The sequence below is a fragment of the Berghia stephanieae genome, chromosome 12 (assembly GCF_034508935.2).
Source record: "Berghia stephanieae isolate SIO BIC M18660-M18661 chromosome 12, UCSD_Bste_1.3, whole genome shotgun sequence".
Classification (NCBI taxonomy): Eukaryota; Metazoa; Mollusca; class Gastropoda; order Nudibranchia; family Aeolidiidae; genus Berghia; species Berghia stephanieae.
In genome coordinates, this window is record NC_088371.1 from 33,316,885 (window position 1) to 33,337,247 (window position 20,363).

The window sequence follows — 20,363 nt, forward strand, 5'->3', positions numbered from 1 at the left end:
TGATAATGATGATGATGATGATGATGACGATGGCGCAGATGGTGATTATTTGTTCGGTCGCTCAGTGGTACGGTGTCTCGTCACAAAATCAAGCCTTGTCAATGGCCGGATGAGTGACAGTGATTGTTGAAAATTGTGATCCAGACGTTAAGTCCGTGTGTCAGGCACTTGACTCAGGTGTGAATGTATTCTTATCTTATAAGCAATGACGGGTATTGTAAAGAGCTTTAATACAAAAAGACTCCAAACAGCGATCGGTACCTACTGTACGAAATGGATGTATGGTCGATATGGCGTGCCGGAGGAATAAATTAAATAAAATATTGTGAAGTTCATTGAGCATGGTAAATCCTTGGAAATGCGCTTTGAACTAATACACCTGCTAGGCAACTCCGATTCCAATATAAACGACTGATTAATATTCCCATATATAAACTATAGTTAGCTGAAAATCTTTCTTTGTCGGGACTCCAAAAGTATGGAACGAATTAGACAAAGAAATCAAAGGGTCTTTTAGGAGCACTGATTGATTTTAGCTTGATTATTACATTGAAATGTGTTGATATTTATTTTATCCATTATTATTAGGGTGGTGGTGGTGGTGGTGATGATGATGATCCCGCTGATATGATGGTGATGATAAATAAATTAAACATAATTCCCTTTATTCATCCCATAGGGGAGATTCGTCTTTCGGGTCTATTCTAAGGGAAGACTGGAATAACCCAAGCGATAGCCGCAGTGCAGCGCCGCAAATTTAGTTAGGGCAAGGTGACTTGCTCAAGACCACTCAGCGGCGGGTGATCGAACTCGGTACCTTTCGGGTGCCAACCAAAGACCGTACCGCTGCCCCTGATGATGATGATGATGATGATGATGATGATGATGATGATGATGATGATGATGATGATGATGGGAACTAACAAAGAATACACAGGCATCTAAAATTGAAACATTCCATATTCAAAGCTAATGTTTTACTTTAAAAAATTGAGCTTTACAATATCCACTAAATGTGATCAAAGCGCTTTGTAAAGGGGTCCCCGGTCAACAGCAACATTTAATATGTAGGACGGGACATGCCGCCTGTTAGGCGATATTACAATTTTTCAGACAAAGACAACGCTGTTAACGGCCAGGTACTCATTTTACACCTGAGTACGGTGAGAGAATGTGAGTAAAGAGCCTTGTCCAAAGACTCAACTATGCACCGAGCGCGAGGCTCGAACCCAGGACTTTCCGATCCCAAAGCGGGTGTCATACCACTAGACCATTATAATGCACGAGAGCCATGGTCGACTAGAGTACTACCTATAGTTACGTCATGACTAGACCACATAGCCGCACTACTGTAGGAGTGTTCATTGATAGAGGGATGCGTGTGTGTCATAGAAATAGCCTTAGTGTGTGTGTGTGTGTATGTGTGTGTGTGTGTGTGTGATAGTCAAACTTTAGTAGGTTTAATGAAGTCTTGTCACACACGCGTGATACACCTATACGAATTTCCCTGCCACTGCCACCCAGACACACTAACATCTGACAAGGAGTGAGGGCTGTGGAAGAACCACAGACTACCGTGTGCAAACATTGGCGATTGGTATCGGATGGCAAACTGTGATCGTTTGAATTTGAAATGATTCGAAACACTCGTTACCCCTCCGCTCGCTCGAATCCTGATCGTCTCAAGCTCGTCTCACGTGTCAAGATCGTCTCAAGCTCACAACCCGCTTGATCGTTTTACGATCGAGTGATCGTTTTACTAACTCGCTCTTCCGGCATTGAGATCGAGCACTGACTCGTGGCTTGGCGCTCGGTCGTCGATCGAGTAAAAGCGATCAAATAACCCAACACTGCCAAATCGCTTTGAATTTGTGATTCGGGCTGAGTCTGTAGGGAGGTAAAATGGCTTATTAATTAGGATGGTGTTTTGTAAAATACGGGAAAAGTACTCGTCATATTTATATGAAATTTCACAACCTAAAAGAAGAAATGTTCATGTATTACCTTGTCAGCGACAAAACCTACACGCCCGGTAGTTTTAGAAATATTTTACTCCAAAGAGTAAAAATCTATTTTTAACGGTCTTCTGGTAATCGTACGAGTTTTGTCGCTTGACATAATCTAAAATGACCTTTTTTCTAACTGTGTGCCAACTTTCAGTCATATTCATCGATAAACAGCGTCGTAATTAATTTTTTTAAAATAGCATATACGAAACGGCCTCGTCCCATATTTTGACGCGAATTCGGGCACTTCGTGAGCGAAAAAGAGGCCCAAAGATTTGTGCGGGATAGCCATTGCTAATCATAATAGTGTGATGACGAACGGGGCGAAGAATGAGACGAGGAGGTGGGGTGGGCGGACGTTGTTATGCTGTGTATGTGTGTGAGTGCGTGTGTGTGTGTGCGTGAGTGTGTGTGTGTGTGTGTGTGTGTGTGAGAGAGAGAGAGAGAGAGAGAGAGAGAGAGAGAGAGAGAGAGAGAGAGAGAGAGAGAGAGAGAGAGAGAGAGAGAGAGAGAGAGAGAGAGAGAGAGAGAGAGAGAGAGAGAGAGAGAGAGAGCGCAAACCAGCCTACGTCACTCCCTCCTCCCTCTCTATCTGAACCTCTCATCTATAGAACAGTAAAGTTGGTGCAATAAAATAAACAACATCACGTGACCAGACATTTGACGTCAAACGTGACCCAGATTTTTTTATTATAAATGACCCGAACTATGCTGCAATTGACCTTTGGTAATGTCATGCGCATCCAACTCCAACCAACTTTTTGTTTACATGTTGATAAGGCAGCAAACTGAAGTTGGCGGGAATAAATTCAAGCTGTTTACTCCGAGTCTGAGATAGCTAGGGAGGCCACGATCATATTTTTTTTATCGCCAAAATGCCCCTTCTTTTATTTTATAGGAAAACCATAATCATGGTTCCCCTCCTCCCGTAAACAAAATCATATCTATGTCCAGGGAAACGAAGATGGTTGCTTGTTTTTGGATAAGGCGGACCATACTTTTTTTTTTTACAGCGTATCAAATGATCAAAGTCAAAGCATACGGCCAATTTAATGAAGAGAGTAAATTCGAATCTATCTCCTATCTCTTCGCTCAGATGACACTTTTAACAGAAGACAACTACTACTTCTACACTATAACTATAACTGCACTACCACTACTGTATTATAACCACTGATACCACAAAACTATAGACTTTTATACTATCTAGAACTAATGGACCGTATGGCTTAGAGGTACGGTTTTCGTCTTGTCACAAAAGCCGAGCAATGCCAATGCTAAGTGTGATCAGTAATAGGATGGGTGACTAATCGTGAAAAATTATACACACATTACCCCACTCGATTGAATGAGTATCTGGCTACAGAAATGGCGGATAGTGTAGTGACAGTTTTAGTACACAAGGGTCGCCTAACAGGCTGTCTGACAAAGAAATATGGTTCCATACGGCTTGTTGAAGTGTGGGGATAAATATGAAACACTGTGAAGCGCATTGCTCACGGCTATCTGTAGAAATGCGCTGTATAAATATTCATATTTATGTACTTGGTCCAACTGTTACTATTACTATTACTACTACAAGACCTCTACTACTACTACTACTACTATTACTAATAATAATAATAATAATGATAATAACAATAATATAATAATAATAACAACAATAACAATTATTATTGTTGTTGTCAGTATCACCGTTTATTAATGATTTAAAAAAGTGTTAAAGATACTTGCAAAATGTTGGTGTTGTGTGTGTTGTAGCAATCCAGCAACGCAACTCTGTCTACAACTACAAGAGACGCACAAGACCGTGGCACTAAACATCCCTGGCATGCATTTAGTCAAACAACATGAAAGCAACATTCACGGTAGCGTTAACTACGTCAAAGTCAAAGACAAATAGTGACATACAACCAGGACATGGCAGTAAGTGAGGTGGAAATTCTCAGAATTGAAAGCAGACACTTCAATGTGATATCAAGATATGAAGTGAGTAGAAAAGTGCCAGAAGACAATAGAGAATAAAATTTTTTTTTCGCGGCGGTGGTGGGGTTCGAACCTGCGACCTTATTGGTACGACAACTCCGCCTGGCAGGTGAGAGCGTGGCTCTACCGTGTGAGCTATCCACGAACACAAAAATATTCGTTTCAAACCCAAAGTCATTTCTAGATCCCTCTCTCACCCACTTCTTGAGATCGCCGATTCGTTCACCACCATCGCGAAGTAATTTTGACCAGCAGTTAAGCTTAATAGCCAATATTCTCATCACAAACATATAACATAGAAACGATTGAGACATTGAGTATGCTCCGGTGTATGGGGTGAATTTTTAATTCAGAAAAGTGAGTGGAGCAGGCACTTATGTTGGTAACAACAAGATATGAAGTGAGTAGAAAAGTGCCAGAAGACAATAGAGAATAAAATTTTTTTTCGCGGCGGTGGTGGGGTTCGAACCTGCGACCTTATTGGTACGACAACTCCGCCTGGCAGGTGAGAGCGTGGCTCTACCGTGTGAGCTATCCACGAACACAAAAATATTCGTTTCAAACCCAAAGTCATTTCTAGATCCCTCTCTCACCCACTTCTTGAGATCGCCGATTCGTTCACCACCATCGCGAAGTAATTTTGACCAGCAGTTAAGCTTAATAGCCAATATTCTCATCACAAACATATAACATAGAAACGATTGAGACATTGAGTATGCTCCGGTGTATGGGGTGAATTTTTAATTCAGAAAAGTGAGTGGAGCAGGCACTTATGTTGGTAACAACAAGATATGAAGTGAGTAGAAAAGTGCCAGAAGACGATAGAGAATAAAATTTTTTTCGCGGCGGTGGTGGGGTTCGAACCTCGCGACCTTATTGGTACGACAACTCCGCCTGGCAGGTGAGAGCGTGGCTCTACCGTGTGAGCTATCCACGAACACAAAAATATTCGTTTCAAACCCAAAGTCATTTCTAGATCCCTCTCTCACCCACTTCTTGAGATCGCCGATTCGTTCACCACCATCGCGAAGTAATTTTGACCAGCAGTAAGCTTAATAGCCAATATTCTCATCACAAACATATAACATAGAAACGATTGAGACATTGAGTATGCTCCGGTGTATGGGGTGAATTTTTAATTCAGAAAAGTGAGTGGAGCAGGCACTTATGTTGGTAACAACAAGATATGAAGTGAGTAGAAAAGTGCCAGAAGACAATAGAGAATAAAATTTTTTTTTTCGCGGCGGTGGTGGGGTTCGAACCTGCGACCTTATTGGTACGACAACTCCGCCTGGCAGGTGAGAGCGTGGCTCTACCGTGTGAGCTATCCACGAACACAAAAATATTCGTTTCAAACCCAAAGTCATTTCTAGATCCCTCTCTCACCCACTTCTTGAGATCGCCGATTCGTTCACCACCATCGCGAAGTAATTTTGACCAGCAGTTAAGCTTAATAGCCAATATTCTCATCACAAACATATAACATAGAAACGATTGAGACATTGAGTATGCTCCGGTGTATGGGGTGAATTTTTAATTCAGAAAAGTGAGTGGAGCAGGCACTTATGTTGGTAACAACAAGATATGAAGTGAGTAGAAAAGTGCCAGAAGACGATAGAGAATAAAATTTTTTTTCGCGGCGGTGGTGGGTTCGAACCTGCGACCTTATTGGTACGACAACTCCGCCTGGCAGGTGAGAGCGTGGCTCTACCGTGTGAGCTATCCACGAACACAAAAATATTCGTTTCAAACCCAAAGTCATTTCTAGATCCCTCTCTCACCCACTTCTTGAGATCGCCGATTCGTTCACCACCATCGCGAAGTAATTTTGACCAGCAGTTAAGCTTAATAGCCAATATTCTCATCACAAACATATAACATAGAAACGATTGAGACATTGAGTATGCTCCGGTGTATGGGGTGAATTTTTAATTCAGAAAAGTGAGTGGAGCAGGCACTTATGTTGGTAACAACAAGATATGAAGTGAGTAGAAAAGTGCCAGAAGACAATAGAGAATAAAATTTTTTTTCCGCGGCGGTGGTGGGGTTCGAACCTGCGACCTTATTGGTACGACAACTCCGCCTGGCAGGTGAGAGCGTGGCTCTACCGTGTGAGCTATCCACGAACACAAAAATATTCGTTTCAAACCCAAAGTCATTTCTAGATCCCTCTCTCACCCACTTCTTGAGATCGCCGATTCGTTCACCACCATCGCGAAGTAATTTTGACCAGCAGTTAAGCTTAATAGCCAATATTCTCATCACAAACATATAACATAGAAACGATTGAGACATTGAGTATGCTCCGGTGTATGGGGTGAATTTTTAATTCAGAAAAGTGAGTGGAGCAGGCACTTATGTTGGTAACAACAAGATATGAAGTGAGTAGAAAAGTGCCAGAAGACAATAGAGAATAAAATTTTTTTTCGCGGCGGTGGTGGGGTTCGAACCTGCGACCTTATTGGTACGACAACTCCGCCTGGCAGGTGAGAGCGTGGCTCTACCGTGTGAGCTATCCACGAACACAAAAATATTCGTTTCAAACCCAAAGTCATTTCTAGATCCCTCTCTCACCCACTTCTTGAGATCGCCGATTCGTTCACCACCATCGCGAAGTAATTTTGACCAGCAGTTAAGCTTAATAGCCAATATTCTCATCACAAACATATAACATAGAAACGATTGAGACATTGAGTATGCTCCGGTGTATGGGGTGAATTTTTAATTCAGAAAAGTGAGTGGAGCAGGCACTTATGTTGGTAACAACAAGATATGAAGTGAGTAGAAAAGTGCCAGAAGACAATAGAGAATAAAAATTTTTTTCGCGGCGGTGGTGGGGTTTGAACCTGCGACCTTATTGGTACGACAACTCCGCCTTTCCTCGTTTCTATGTTATATGTTTGTGATGAGAATATTGGCTATTAAGCTTAACTGCTGGTCAAAATTACTTCGCGATGGTGGTGAACGAATCGGCGATCTCAAGAAGTGGGTGAGAGAGGGATCTAGAAATGACTTTGGGTTTGAAACGAATATTTTTGTGTTCGTGGATAGCTCACACGGTAGAGCCACGCTCTCACCTGCCAGGCGGAGTTGTCGTACCAATAAGGTCGCAGGTTCGAACCCCACCACCGCCGCGAAAAAAAATTTTATTCTCTATTGTCTTCTGGCACTTTTCTACTCACTTCATATCTTGTTGTTACCAACATAAGTGCCTGCTCCACTCACTTTTCTCAATGTGATATTACTGTCAACAAACCTCCACCAACGCCATTCAAGTGGCCAGTTACATCCACCACTAGTGAGAAACCAATGATTGTGATAGGTGACTTTAACTGCCACAGCACCAAATGGGGATACAATGAGAACAACAAAGATGGAGATACTGTTGAGGAATGGGCTGACCAATATAATCTGACACTCTTCTATGACGCATGAAGCATCCTTTCCAAGCGCTCGCTGGAGAACAGACCTTGCAGTGTTGTCTTCCAGATATGTCAAAAACTGTCGGCAACCCCATAACAAAATCAGTATACAGACCTATCGCCATTGAGGTAGGATCAGGCATCTCTACGAGAACAAACAAATTATATGAACTGTGTTCGTGGACCTGGCAGCTGCCTATTACACAGTAAATCATAGGAAACATGCTCCTAAAGGTTGCAAGGGTAACTCGTAACACAAAAATAGTTGCAATAATATAATTCCTTATGTCAAACCGTCACTTTTTTGTGGAAATGGATGGGAAGAAAAGCAGATCACAAAAGAACGGACTCCCTCAAGGATCGGTACTTGCACCTATCCTTTTCAACTATTATACCAACGACCAACCTCATTTTGAGAACATCAGGGGTTTCTATATGATCTGTGTCTTGCGTCCCAGGCCTCTGATTTCAAGACCATTGAGGAGAGACTAACGGATGTCCTGGAGCCACTCTCTGAGGCCACATTTAAAGAACTCACTTGCCAACCCAGGAAAAACTCAAGTGTGTGCTTTCCATTTAAAGAACCGCCAAGCCTAAGAAAACAGGAAACTGAACATCTGGAATGGGAACATATTGGATAAAAACACATTCCCCATGTACCTCGGTGTTACCATAGGCCGCACAAGGTCCTTTTCTCAGAACACAAAGAAAACAAAAGCAAAGGTGGCCACAAGAAACAACTTCCTAAGAAAAGAGGCAAAAACTTACACGCCATGGGGAGCAGATCCGAAAACAGTCAGTTACCATAGTAGCCCTCTGCTATTCATCAGCCGAATAGGTCTCACCAGTCTGGGCAAGATCCTGCCATGTCAAAATAACACCTGCCGGATCATTAGAGTAACTTGAAACCGACTGCAGTTCCAGTCCTCCATCGGCTGGCTGGCATTGCACCTCCCCACCTTCAAAGAGCCACTGATTCCAAAGCCCAGAAATATAAATAGAAAATGGACCCAAGGCACCCAATGCACAGCCCAATGACAAGTAGACTGAAGTCGAGAAAGAGCTTCACGATGGAAGAAAGCATCAACCCTGACCATGCAGCTGTATACAGGCGTTCCACGTGGAGAGAGTGGAACAATCATGCAAATGAAGCTATTGGAGATCTGAGAGAAGAACTGTCCTACGGAACTGAGCTCCCCAGGAATGAATTGGTAACACTGAACAGAGCACAGGCAAAACTTGTGAGAATAACTGGAAGCATGAAAAAGTGGGGGCTTGCTGAGAGTAGCTTGTGTACATGTGGGTGCCCAGAGCAGACATCCTTAGACTTAGAGAATGCCAGGATGCGCTCAGCTGCACTGACCATGACCCAAGAGTCTGCTCCCCAGATGCTGTTGAGTGGGTTCGGTGTTGGTGCGAAACTGTGACGATGATGACTTGCAAAATGAATAAGTCTTACACCTGCCAATATATAAGTAAGATGACAGGATGCTGATCTTTTTAACATCAAAGTACTTTTGAACCGGGCACTGCTAACTTTTATGTGTAACCCAGAATGAAAAGTTATTACAAAAGACGATTGCAAGATATTTAGATAAATTGCTAGTTTATCATTGTGGTAGACGTACATAGATGTATTAAAGTTACATATCCAATAACCTGTAGGTTAACAGAGAAGGAAGGGCGCACAAGTTCATTGTAATTTGAAGTTGAGGAGTTGGAACAAAGTTGATTTGCATTGAGTCAGAATTCAATCAAGTCTTAGACATAGATTGAAAGAAAAAAGCCCAAAGAATCTTTTTTAAAACAAGAAACAAAAAAAAAACCTACAGCGTGCACCAGAATGAATAAAAACAGGACAGTCTTTAAACTGTATCAATGGAAATCACATCTTGCATATACAAGACCTCTAGTGCTATTGTGAGGATTGGTTCTCAGTCTCACCCGTCCTGCTGTATCTGAGTGCCATAACACAACTTGTGAAATCCAAATAAATTAAAAACAGATTATAAATTTATATCACATTTATTGTCATTTCATTCATATTCATGTTATTCACACTGAAATCATTAAAAAAATATAGATATGATGTTTCTCCATTAAAGGTATGCTTGTATTCTCATCCTGTGAAAGAGAAAGAAAAAAAAAGGAAAAAATTGATAATTATTACTGAAACTGAGTAGTTCCATTTTTAAAAATCTGTGATGCAAGAGCCTCAGCAAAAGCTTTGGTTAAGAAAGGTTCTGATTCAAGAAATGTACTTCTTAGGCAGAACATGCGATTAACCTGTGTAGACTTTAGTATTATGGTCTTGCTTATAATTATCAAATGCAGAAAGTTTGCCATTAAAATGATTATTTAATAGAATTTAATATAATTTGATTCGAGAAATGGAATACAAAGGCAGAATTTGCGACTAACCAGTTAAGACAAAAGCGCCATGGTCTTATTTACAAAATACAGAAACTTTGTGAATATTTCGAGAAATGTAGCACAAAAGCATCACTGTCTTGCATATGAAGTGCAGAAAGTTTGTGATTAAGCCACTGCATTATTTAATATGATGTTGCTGATAAATGAAACAATGCAATACAATTTTTAAAAATATGTTTTGCAACATCACATGGTCCCATCTATCAAATTCTACTACCATTACAAATCAGCTACATAGATGGATTCATCAGTACTCTTATCTTGCTGATAAATTAAATTATAAATATAGAAAAGGATATAATAAACTTTTAAAAATAATTATAAAGTTAAATGGTAGACAAGATAAAGAGGTCATTGCCTATTTCTTTTTAAATTTCTTATTCATAACCAAGGAAGCAGGTTTCTTTTGCTATATATTCTTCTTGATTTCCCTATGTAAATGTTTCTTTCAAGTGTATAACAAGCTCACAGGGCATTTTTATAAAGAAACAGGAGCCAATACCATTATAATGGAGAGATCACTGCCAAAAATTACATAGGGATAGATATGCATTGGTTTTAACGTGTAGTAGACACTGTCATTAGAAAAAAGTTTTAAAAAATCTTTACAAACTACAGTAAGCTGCTTTTAAAATTAAGAAAAGCTCGAAAGCAAAATATGGTCCTGTTCTCTTAATCACCGCTCTCCAGTCTCTAGATTAGGTCAATAAAGCTGAGAGGTTTTATGAAGAATATAGAAGAAAAACATTAATTCCAATAAAAAAAACAAAGAAGGGTCCATAATGATATATGAGGAATTCTATAACTATAAGATACAGTAACATGAAAGCCATTTTGATAATCTTGAAGGATAAGACTCAATGATGATGATGATGATAATAATAATAATTATGATACTTCTTCCAGAATATAAATTGATTAATTCCCATGGTATAGGCAGGCCAATGCTTCCAGAACAATTAAAGGACTGCAGAGACTCATTCTTCAATCTTGTTGTAATGTTATTTAGATCTGAAAAAAAAAATGATAAGCATGGCATCCTAAACCATTGTCCCATGGTCCCATAAAATGCAATATCATCTCACACAAAATCATAAAGTAAAATTCATATGGACCAAACAATGAATAAAAGTTATAATTACCTTATTTTATCAATTATTATCATTGGATTTATTTAACTTTATAATTAAATGACAATTCGAAATTAAGATACCAATGTTTGAATGAATAACTGGATCTAACTCTACAAGTAAAATGTAAATGTGAAACTTATTCAGATTTCAGGAAGCACTTGCTACAGTCTGTCGCTTCATGTTACAGGAAAAACTCCAGTTCCATGAGCCTTATGACTCTAAAGGACCAATTATTTCAAAGTAAAATGAAATACCATTTATTGTTTTAAGAAAGTTATCAAACACTATTTAAGGTCTGTTACAGAAACAGGAAAAACTCCAATTCCATGAGCCTTATTACTCTAAAGAACCACTTATTTCAATGTAAGAAGAAATACCATTCAATGTTGAATATATAATGACCTATTTCTTAATGGTTTGCTTATATTCAATAAAAACATTAGAAAACATAATGGACCTGGAACTCAGAAACCACAAGGTTGTTAAAACCGTTGGGTCAGGTCTAAATTTTATCAGAGGTTTATGATCATGAAGGCAAGATTACATAACCAATGTCGATTAGCTTTTAAAAAAATGGGCTTTTATTTACCTTCCGGTGAACTCATTTGATCAATATTTCCTGTATTTAACTTTCTGATCACATAAGAAAAGTCTAATAAACATTGAATATGTTTTAATGCCTCTAGATTTCACTTTAAAGTCAAATAAAATATCTGATCACAAATAAAATTTTTGATAATTCGATCAACAGAGAGAGCTTTTCAAAATTGTTCGCTTATTATTCCTCAGGCAAAATTTAGATAAGACATCATGTCACATATCATGGTGTTTCCTATCTATTACAAAATCCTAAAAAGCTTCTTCTTCATAAAAAAAACGTATGAAATAAAATTAGGTAATCTAAAGTAATCAGAGAGGTTTAGTTTTCATTTCAATCCAAGGTAAATCCGTAAAGAGTTGTAGGACCAGGCCCCTCTTCATCATTACCCACAAAATTGATTGAACTAACAGGGATGTGTATAAAACTGTAACAAAACCCCACGACCCCCCCCCCCCACCCAACACTCATACAAAAACATAAACACAATTTTTTCATTTTCATTTCTCTTGAGCCAAGGGAAACTCGTTGCTCATTTTAGCTGCACAGATTCGAATTCAATCGCTCTCCTCCCCCCCCCCTTTTTTTTTTCTTTAATTTTTTGAGCGAGTCTATTCTTTTCTCCTTTTTTCGTTTGGCCTTGTTCCGTTTCTGAGCATGAATTTCTTAAAATTGTTTTTATTTTTTTTTTTAATACAAAAATATTGTGTTTTTTTCCCCTCTATCTGTCTGGGAATAACCAATTTTCATTATTGGCAGACCCTGTCTGGGAATAATCATAGCGATGACGAAAATATCAGACCGCACTCCCTGCATTTTACAATAAAATATGTTTTCTTTCACACAGCTACCGACCAAATAAGGCGAATAGGCTTGGAAGATCCAAAACGTCATACATGTAGTTTGACACCTGCCAAATATCAAAGATGCGATAAGGGGTTGAGTGGGACATTTTCTTTTTCCAGACATTCTCATTTTTTCACCACCCCTTCCTCCCTCTCTGCCATTCCTTCTCCCATCGACTCTCAGCAAAAACAATAACAAAAAGTCTTATGTGGCAAAAACGTCTACCAACTTAAATCCTTCAAACAACACAAGATATTGAAAATCGGTGGCAGAGACCCTTTGCCTTTGTCTTGTTTCTTTTCCAGTTCCAGTCATGAACAGATAATGAGAGAATGAAGACCTAAAGATTGTTTCGAAATCTATTATCAGGTTAGGAAAGAGCGAGAGTCAATAAAATATGACAAGCGATGAAAGCTTCGCACCACGAAAGATGAGGATTTAAAAAATACAACTTTTGTTGAGATTCCACCTATTGAGGAGGGGGGTGTCTGCTTTTTTGGGGTTTTTTTTGTTGTTGTTCCTTTCTGTTTTCCTTTTCGGTCAAGTTATGACTGACACACGTTCTAGACTGTAAACGTTACCCATAAAATGTCATAAATTACGAAAAGTGTTTTCTCTCACACAGTATTCGAATCACTCACTGAATGAGCATGAAGCAGACATAAGTGAAGGAAACGTCAACTCTGTAAGTGAGAATCGGCGAGTGAAGCTGTACTGTAATGACTGACACTGACAGTGACAGTCAAATTGCGAAGTGAAATGAAAACAAATGAACAACACATTCTAAAATTATGCCGGTGAGACATCCAAAGTTAAATACCCGAACGCTATTATGGATTAACATTGAACTAAATCGTTTCCTGCTCTCAAAACCAATCGATACAAATTACAAACTCAAACACTGAAATTGGAATCTTACCTTTGCATGAGTTGGACTGCCATTCTTTGATGGTGATTAGGAACTTTAGCAGCCGGACACGTTGCGCACAAAACAGGTCTCCCGTTTTTGTCGTTCAAATTGTAGATAATACGCATTCAGTTAAAAACAAACAAGTAAAAATAAAATTGTTATTTAGTTAAATTCTTTGTATATGGCTAAATTATTCCGAAAACCAGATTTCAAATAGTTCTTGTTTTGTTCACACAAGCGCATTGATTTTGGAGAATAATCTTGACCGTGGTCTAAAAATAGACCGACAGTAATTTTTGATAAATTTTACCATTTGTTTAATAAAAAATCAATATTTAGATATTATTTGACGCGTGATCGAGTATTTATGAATATGTGTTTCTTTTGCCACCTAACAGACATTTTTTAATGGTTATTTTTTTTCTATAATTTACATTGGAAGGTGAGCTGTCAAAGCCAGGAACATGTGTTTTGCCACGTGCTTCTAAAATGGTCACGTGATATTGTTTATTTTATTGCACCAACTTTACTGTTCTATACTGGCATCGCGGAAAATTGCCATTTGAAATCCCAAATTTTGCCAAATTTTCCCACAAAAAAATGACAATTTTGCCACAAAAAATAGAAAAATTTGCCACATTTTGCCGTAAAAATTGCCAAATTTTGCAAATTTTGTTAACTAATCGGATAACTTTTTTTCGTTCCCGGGGACCCCAAATACTACAATGATCTGAAGATGCACACAAAAGTCACTCAGGTGCAGATCAGAATGAAAAATGATTTAAAACATCAATCTTAATCTTATATCAAAACAAAAGTACGAAAAACCTGCAAAGAGAGGTATCAAAATTTAATTAAACAAGATATTCATAGGAAATAAAACTGTTATAATAAAGGAACACCAAAGCCTTTAAGTTTGCTTCGTTGAGCCGCCTTCTCCTGTCTGAAAATACAAGATTATAAATGGAGAAGGACCTCTCAGCATCAGCAGAATTAAGGCAGGTGTATATGTATCTCTTTGCCAGCGTAGCAAGATGGGGAACATCTGAGCTAACACTGTTCCAAAAAACAGTCAGATCAAGTGGAATGCCTCCAGATGTCGACACTGCTCTTGGACCAAGAGACTCTTTATATCGAAGTACTTCTACACGAGGTACTTCATGAATACCAGGAATGGTCAAAGAATCAATATCAGAGTCAGCAATGAACACTAAATTGCAAGGATTGAAGAAAGGTATCTCCTTCAATAATTCCATCCCTGGTTGGCCTTCCGTCGATGAATATTTCTCAAGCTTTTCATTGGCCAAAGAGAAAGCTTGACAAAAACTATCCTGGAGCTGAAGCTTGAGATGTTGGTCCAGGTCATGCGGACAGTGTCTTTCTACATCTTGTAGGGTCACATGGCAAGATGAAAACTGGTCCTTAATTTCCATGAGCTTTGACCACGCCTGGTGAAAATAGAAATAAGAATAAGGCAAGGATTAAAAAACATAAGAAAGTATTTTTGTTTTGTAATTCTTTTCTTGCTCTAGTCAAAGACATTCAACTATAATGTTGTGTCCAAAGGCAGAGTTTCAACAAAGATGGAATCGTTTCATTAATAATGATACCTGCTCTTAATCTTATAAAATAAGATTTAAAGGTAGGAGGAGAAAATGAATATTTACTGTCATGGCGATTGGACGTTGGCTTTGGAATACATCAGTAGCTACAACGATGGACTGAGACTGCTGGATTATAAAGCTCATCTCTGCTTGAATTAACTGGCGCTCCGACACCGAGCAGAGGATATCATTCAAGTAGACTAACGACTCTGGAGCCGTGCGCCCACAGTGCTCCATTTCCTTCGCAATGAATGTGGCAAAGTGCTGCAAATTTTTCTCATGGTATGAGACCGCTTCAAACCAACAATTCCATCTGGATTTTGAAAAGGAAGTAAAAGAAATGATGCATTTTTAATTCATTTGTTAAATTGAATTTTTATTTGAAAAGAAGATAACATTATACCTACTTAATCTATCAGTTTTTGGCCTTATAGTATAGTCTGTTGAATTTACCATCATCATATGACTTGACCTAGTGAGGACTAATGTTAGGCATTGACTTTAATGGTTGACTATGACCCTCTTACTTTACCCCGAAATAATTGTGCAAGATAGCTTCCAATATTTATTTTTAAAAATTCTAGTGCATTTTCTTATATCAATGGTTAAAGCAAACTAACTTTGAAATAAAAAAATGATGACAATCTAAAAAGATAACATAATGGAATAATCAATTCTATTAAGCCATAGCAAGCACTTTCCCAGTCAGATACTTAATTAAAGCTCATCTTTTGAACAAAAAAAAGGGAGCAGATTACTATAACTGTAACATGATACTACTAAATATGTTTACTAACATATCAAATTAGGTAATAAGAATGACTGACCCTCCTATTTGTCAATATCCAATATTAACAATGTGTCACCTTTAGGTGAAAAAAGTTTTTTTAAAGACCCAGATGAATCATGACCAAGAAAGGAAAATTCTCAAAATCTCACCGTGTAGCGATTGGGTTTGGAGGCATCTTTGGAGATTTGACGAGTGGTGTCAGGAATCGCAGATATCTTGCCTTTCTGGCATTGGCGTTCCAAAATATCGCATTTGCAGCTTTGACGAATTTGTTGGTGCGATTGAAGGGCTTTCTGAAGGCATCACCCACTAGGCTCATGATATGAGCCATGCATGTGATATGCGTAGCATTTGGCATGAGCCCTTTCAATACATCATTGAAAGCCTTCCTCATGTATGCTGCATTGTCTGTGTTTACGGTGACGACGTCAGTAAACTTGATGCCAGTGGAGACTAAGCATTCAATTATGGCCGTCGCAACGGTTGTGTGGTTTGTGACAGACAAAAATCTTGTGTCCAAGAGGTAACTTTGGACTTTGTCCACATCAGCGCTCAAGGGTTCCAGTGGTGCAGCTAAGACATTGAGGACAAACCTGAAAAGATAGGCGATACAAATAAGAGAAAACACAAAATAACATATAGGGAAGGATGCAAAAGTGATATCATAATTGCTCTCAGCATTTAATTATAGAATTCAAACTAAGGATTCGAACTGATCACTGTGTATGTTGTGTAGTGTAGTACGCCCATATATATATATATATATATATATATAATATATATATATATATATATATATATATATATATATATATATATATATATATATATATATATATATATATATATATATATATATATATATATATATATATATATATATATATATATATATATATGTGTGTGTGTGTGTGTGTGTGTGGTATATATATATATATATATATATATATATATATATATATATATATATATATATATATATATATATATACATGATTGTGCGTGAGTGTGTGTGTGTGTGTGTGTGTATTCACCTGCCTCCTACTCCTATATATAAATTACTCTTTCGCTTTAGTTTCTACAAACATTGTCAGTCAAAAACAAAAAACAAAACCCACCTTCCAACATCATCAGACATTTCATCACAGATGATGGCCACAGGCTTGTTTATAACTTTCTTATACACCACTTCTTTTTTGTTGGTGAACTCCCTCTTTAAGTAGCATTCCTGCAGCTGATGAGCTTGTGGAATGGCACCACCGTTTTCAACTCTTGTCTGCAAGAAGTTTCTGACTGCTGGGTGGTCAACCTTCGATAAGGGAATGTTTGCTGCAGCAAACATTGAAACAACTTCATTGCAGATATCATTTCTTGCTGAAAGAAAGAAATTTAAAAAATAGTTTGTTAATATGAATAGCTTAAAAAAAATAAGCTTTATATGGCGCAATATCCACTAAACGTGCTCAAAGCACTTTACAAGGGGTCCGTGGCCAACAGCAACATTTAACAGGTAGGATGGGACATGAAGCCTGTTAGGGGATATTACAATTTTTTTCGGACAGAGACAACGCTGTTAACGGCCAGGTACTCATTTTACACCTCCATTTCATGAGAGAATGTGAGTAAAGAGCCTTCTCCAAGGACTCAACTATGCACTGAGCGAGGCTCGAACCCAGGTCCTTCCGATCCTAAAGCGAGTGTCTTTTCACTATACCACAAAGTAATAATAAAAAGAACAACAATGATAATAATAATAATAATAATAATAATAATAATAATAATAATAATAATAATAATAATAATAATAATAATAATAATAATAATAATAATCATCATCATAATAATAATAATAATAATAGTAATAATAATACCCTCATCTTTTATATAGTTGTAATTGTATAGATTTATAGAGCAATATCCACCCAAAACTAAGTACTCATTTAGAGGGAAAGGGTGCACCACTCACCTTGCGTTGAAACTGTAGACGGTTTCTTCAAAACAGAATCCAATGTCCTCTGCTTCTTCACCGCTTCACTCTCATCCACGTCAGTGGCATGTGACCTCTTCATTCTTTCTTCTTTTGTTTTATGGTCTGCGGAATTGCGGTGGCTATCCACAGAAGACTTTCGTAAGTGGTCAATAACCTTGTTGCATGGTGTGCAGAATAGCTTTGAACCACTGACGTGGGTCCACTGGCTGTATTCTGAGTGTCGCTGGTGTGCAGTGACATGGCGAGCACATTTTGCCTTCTTCATGTCTAAACCAAGGAACTTGTCCATAGCGAGTTTGTAATCAACAAGTAGATGTAAGAGAAAAGAACGCCGGTAGCGAAACCAATTGAAGATAACAATAATAGCGTCACTCGTCACTAAGGTGAAAGTGAAAGTAGAAAAACTCCTTTTAATTGCAATGTAACGTCTGTTAGTAGTATGGCAGTTTAAAAACCAGACTGGGCAGCTTCCAGTAGCAGTTTAAACAGACCAGGTGCTATGAGAAAATGAAAGAAAGGGACGATGCTGACTTTCGGAAATTCGCCACTTTAAAAAAACCACTCGGGTTAAATAATGGTGAAAAATTTAGATTTTTCATGAAATTTGTAAAATTTGCGGTAAATTGCGGAAAAGTGCGAATTTTGCGGCCGCAAATTTGCCATTGCGGCCGCGAAAAACCACGATGACAGTCTATAGTTGGACCCACCTACAAACACGAGTACGCACGCCGTATTACTGGGGACATGACTGATACGAAACTATTCGACACAGATGTGTATTCAGTCCAATGGAAGAGATTAAACGTTTGACCGAGCGCGAGAAGGCGAGGTGGCCGGCTGTTTTAGCACAACGTAACTGTAACCGGGGTGGGGTGAGGTAGGGATTCGAACTCATTTCTAGGCATAATATAATTTTCTTTTATGTATTTTTGTGTATTCCCTTGGTACATTTTTTCTTAATTTTCAACTTCAACACGTTGACACCATTCCTGGTGACTCTAGAAGTTTGGTCAACTTTTAACATTATTTATTATTTATTTACTTTTACTCATTTTAGTTTTATTATTTTAATTTAGGACGTCAAAATGCATTGCCTTGTGCATTCTTTGTACATAACAGCACGAGTCCTGAGTTAAACTAAACAAGAACGAATACAACAAACAAACAAAAAATTAAAGAAAAGAGAACAACTTCATAGTTATAGGGTCTTGAATATGTTTAAGGGAGCGTCAGAGACAGAGGGGGCGGTGAAATTAGAGAGAGAGAGAGAGAGAGAGAGAGAGAGAGAGAGAGAGAGAGAGAGAGAGAGAGAGAGAGAGAGAGAGAGAGAGAGAGAGAGACGTTAAGGACTGCTCTGTAGCTACTTTTCCTCGCCCAATTGTTTTTTTTTTTTTTGCTCCTATCCTTATTTATATGTTATGTTCCGTCCTTCGTGTTTAATGTTGTTGTTGACCCCTTGTAAAGCGCTTTGGGCACATTTAGTGGATATTGCGCTATATGAAGCTCACTTTTTTATAAGGTTACGGGTTTGGAACACTTTTGGTTTAGGCAAAATCGGTGTGAGCTAGTGCCGCACGGGTTTTGGTTATCGAGAACAGTAACACCAGGAACATAGCTCAACCAGGAACTAGTACCAGGAACCTCCACCAGGAACAAGTTCCTGGTCATGTTACTGTTACTGTGTGTGTGTGTGTGTGTGTGTGTGGTGTGTGTGTGTGTCTAGAGAGAGAGAGAGAGAGAGAGAGAGAGAGAGAGAGAGAGAGAGAGAGAGCGCGCGCAAACCAGCCTACGTCCCTCCCTCCAGTCTGAACCTCTCGTCTGTCTGTGGTTGGTACCATAAACACGAGTACGCAACCTCTCGTCTGTCTGTGGTTGGTACCACAAACACGAGTACGAACGTCGTACCCGTGTCATCTATGCTCCGTACTACTTAGGACATGACTGATACGAAACTCTCTTCGACCGGAACAATCGCACCAGGAACTGGTTCCGTACCAGGAACAACGCCACCAGGAACACAATCGTACCAGGAACATGAAAATGTTCCGAATGCCCGCCGCTAGTGTGAGCCGCAAGCAGGGGCGGTTGGTCACATTGTATTTAAGGCGACACAAATCCGAAATACAGAATCAAATTTTATTGGTCTAGTTAATTTAACTTAATTTGACCTACTTTGTATGTGTGTGTGTGTATGTGTGTATGTGTGTGTGTGTGTGTGTGTGTGTGTGTGTGTGTGTGGAGGGCGGTATTGCAATTGTTTGCATATATGTGCGTGTATTTGTGTGTGCGTGTATGTGTGTGTGTGTGTGTGTTAGAATATTAACGAGGCGTACTCACAAAAGAGCATCAATTATCTTGGACAAAACTTGTCTGGTAACTTTCACCTGTTCATTATAACTACTCACAGACGCAGCATGTCCTGTTTCCAACTGATTTCTTATATCTACAACGTTGAAAAGTTTATATTTAACAGCATCTGTGACATGGCTATTTGATTCAGAATGTTTCTTCAGTGCCTGAGAGATGTGCGCAATATCACTGAATCCTCCTGTTGTCCGTTATAGCATACATCACCAAAAATCAAGCAATAAACACAATGAAGCGTTTTACGGCTTTCACTGGCAGTAAGCCATTCAACATTTTAA

The 20,363-nt window shown here is 38.6% G+C and overlaps 1 protein-coding gene across 1 annotated transcript; it reads right to left on the bottom strand.

The window, feature by feature from the left end:
• Positions 1-13,941: 13,941 nt before the first annotated feature.
• On the bottom strand, positions 13,942-18,218 carry LOC144957749 (uncharacterized). Its single transcript, XM_078889146.1, has 5 exons — positions 17,695-18,218; positions 16,847-17,102; positions 15,878-16,321; positions 15,002-15,251; positions 13,942-14,782 (listed from the first exon to the last, which is right to left on the bottom strand). The coding sequence occupies exons 1-5, from the start codon at positions 18,005-18,007 to the stop codon at positions 14,189-14,191; spliced, it is 1,857 nt and encodes a 618-aa protein (XP_078745272.1). The 5' UTR covers positions 18,008-18,218; the 3' UTR covers positions 13,942-14,188.
• Positions 18,219-20,363: the final 2,145 nt, after the last annotated feature.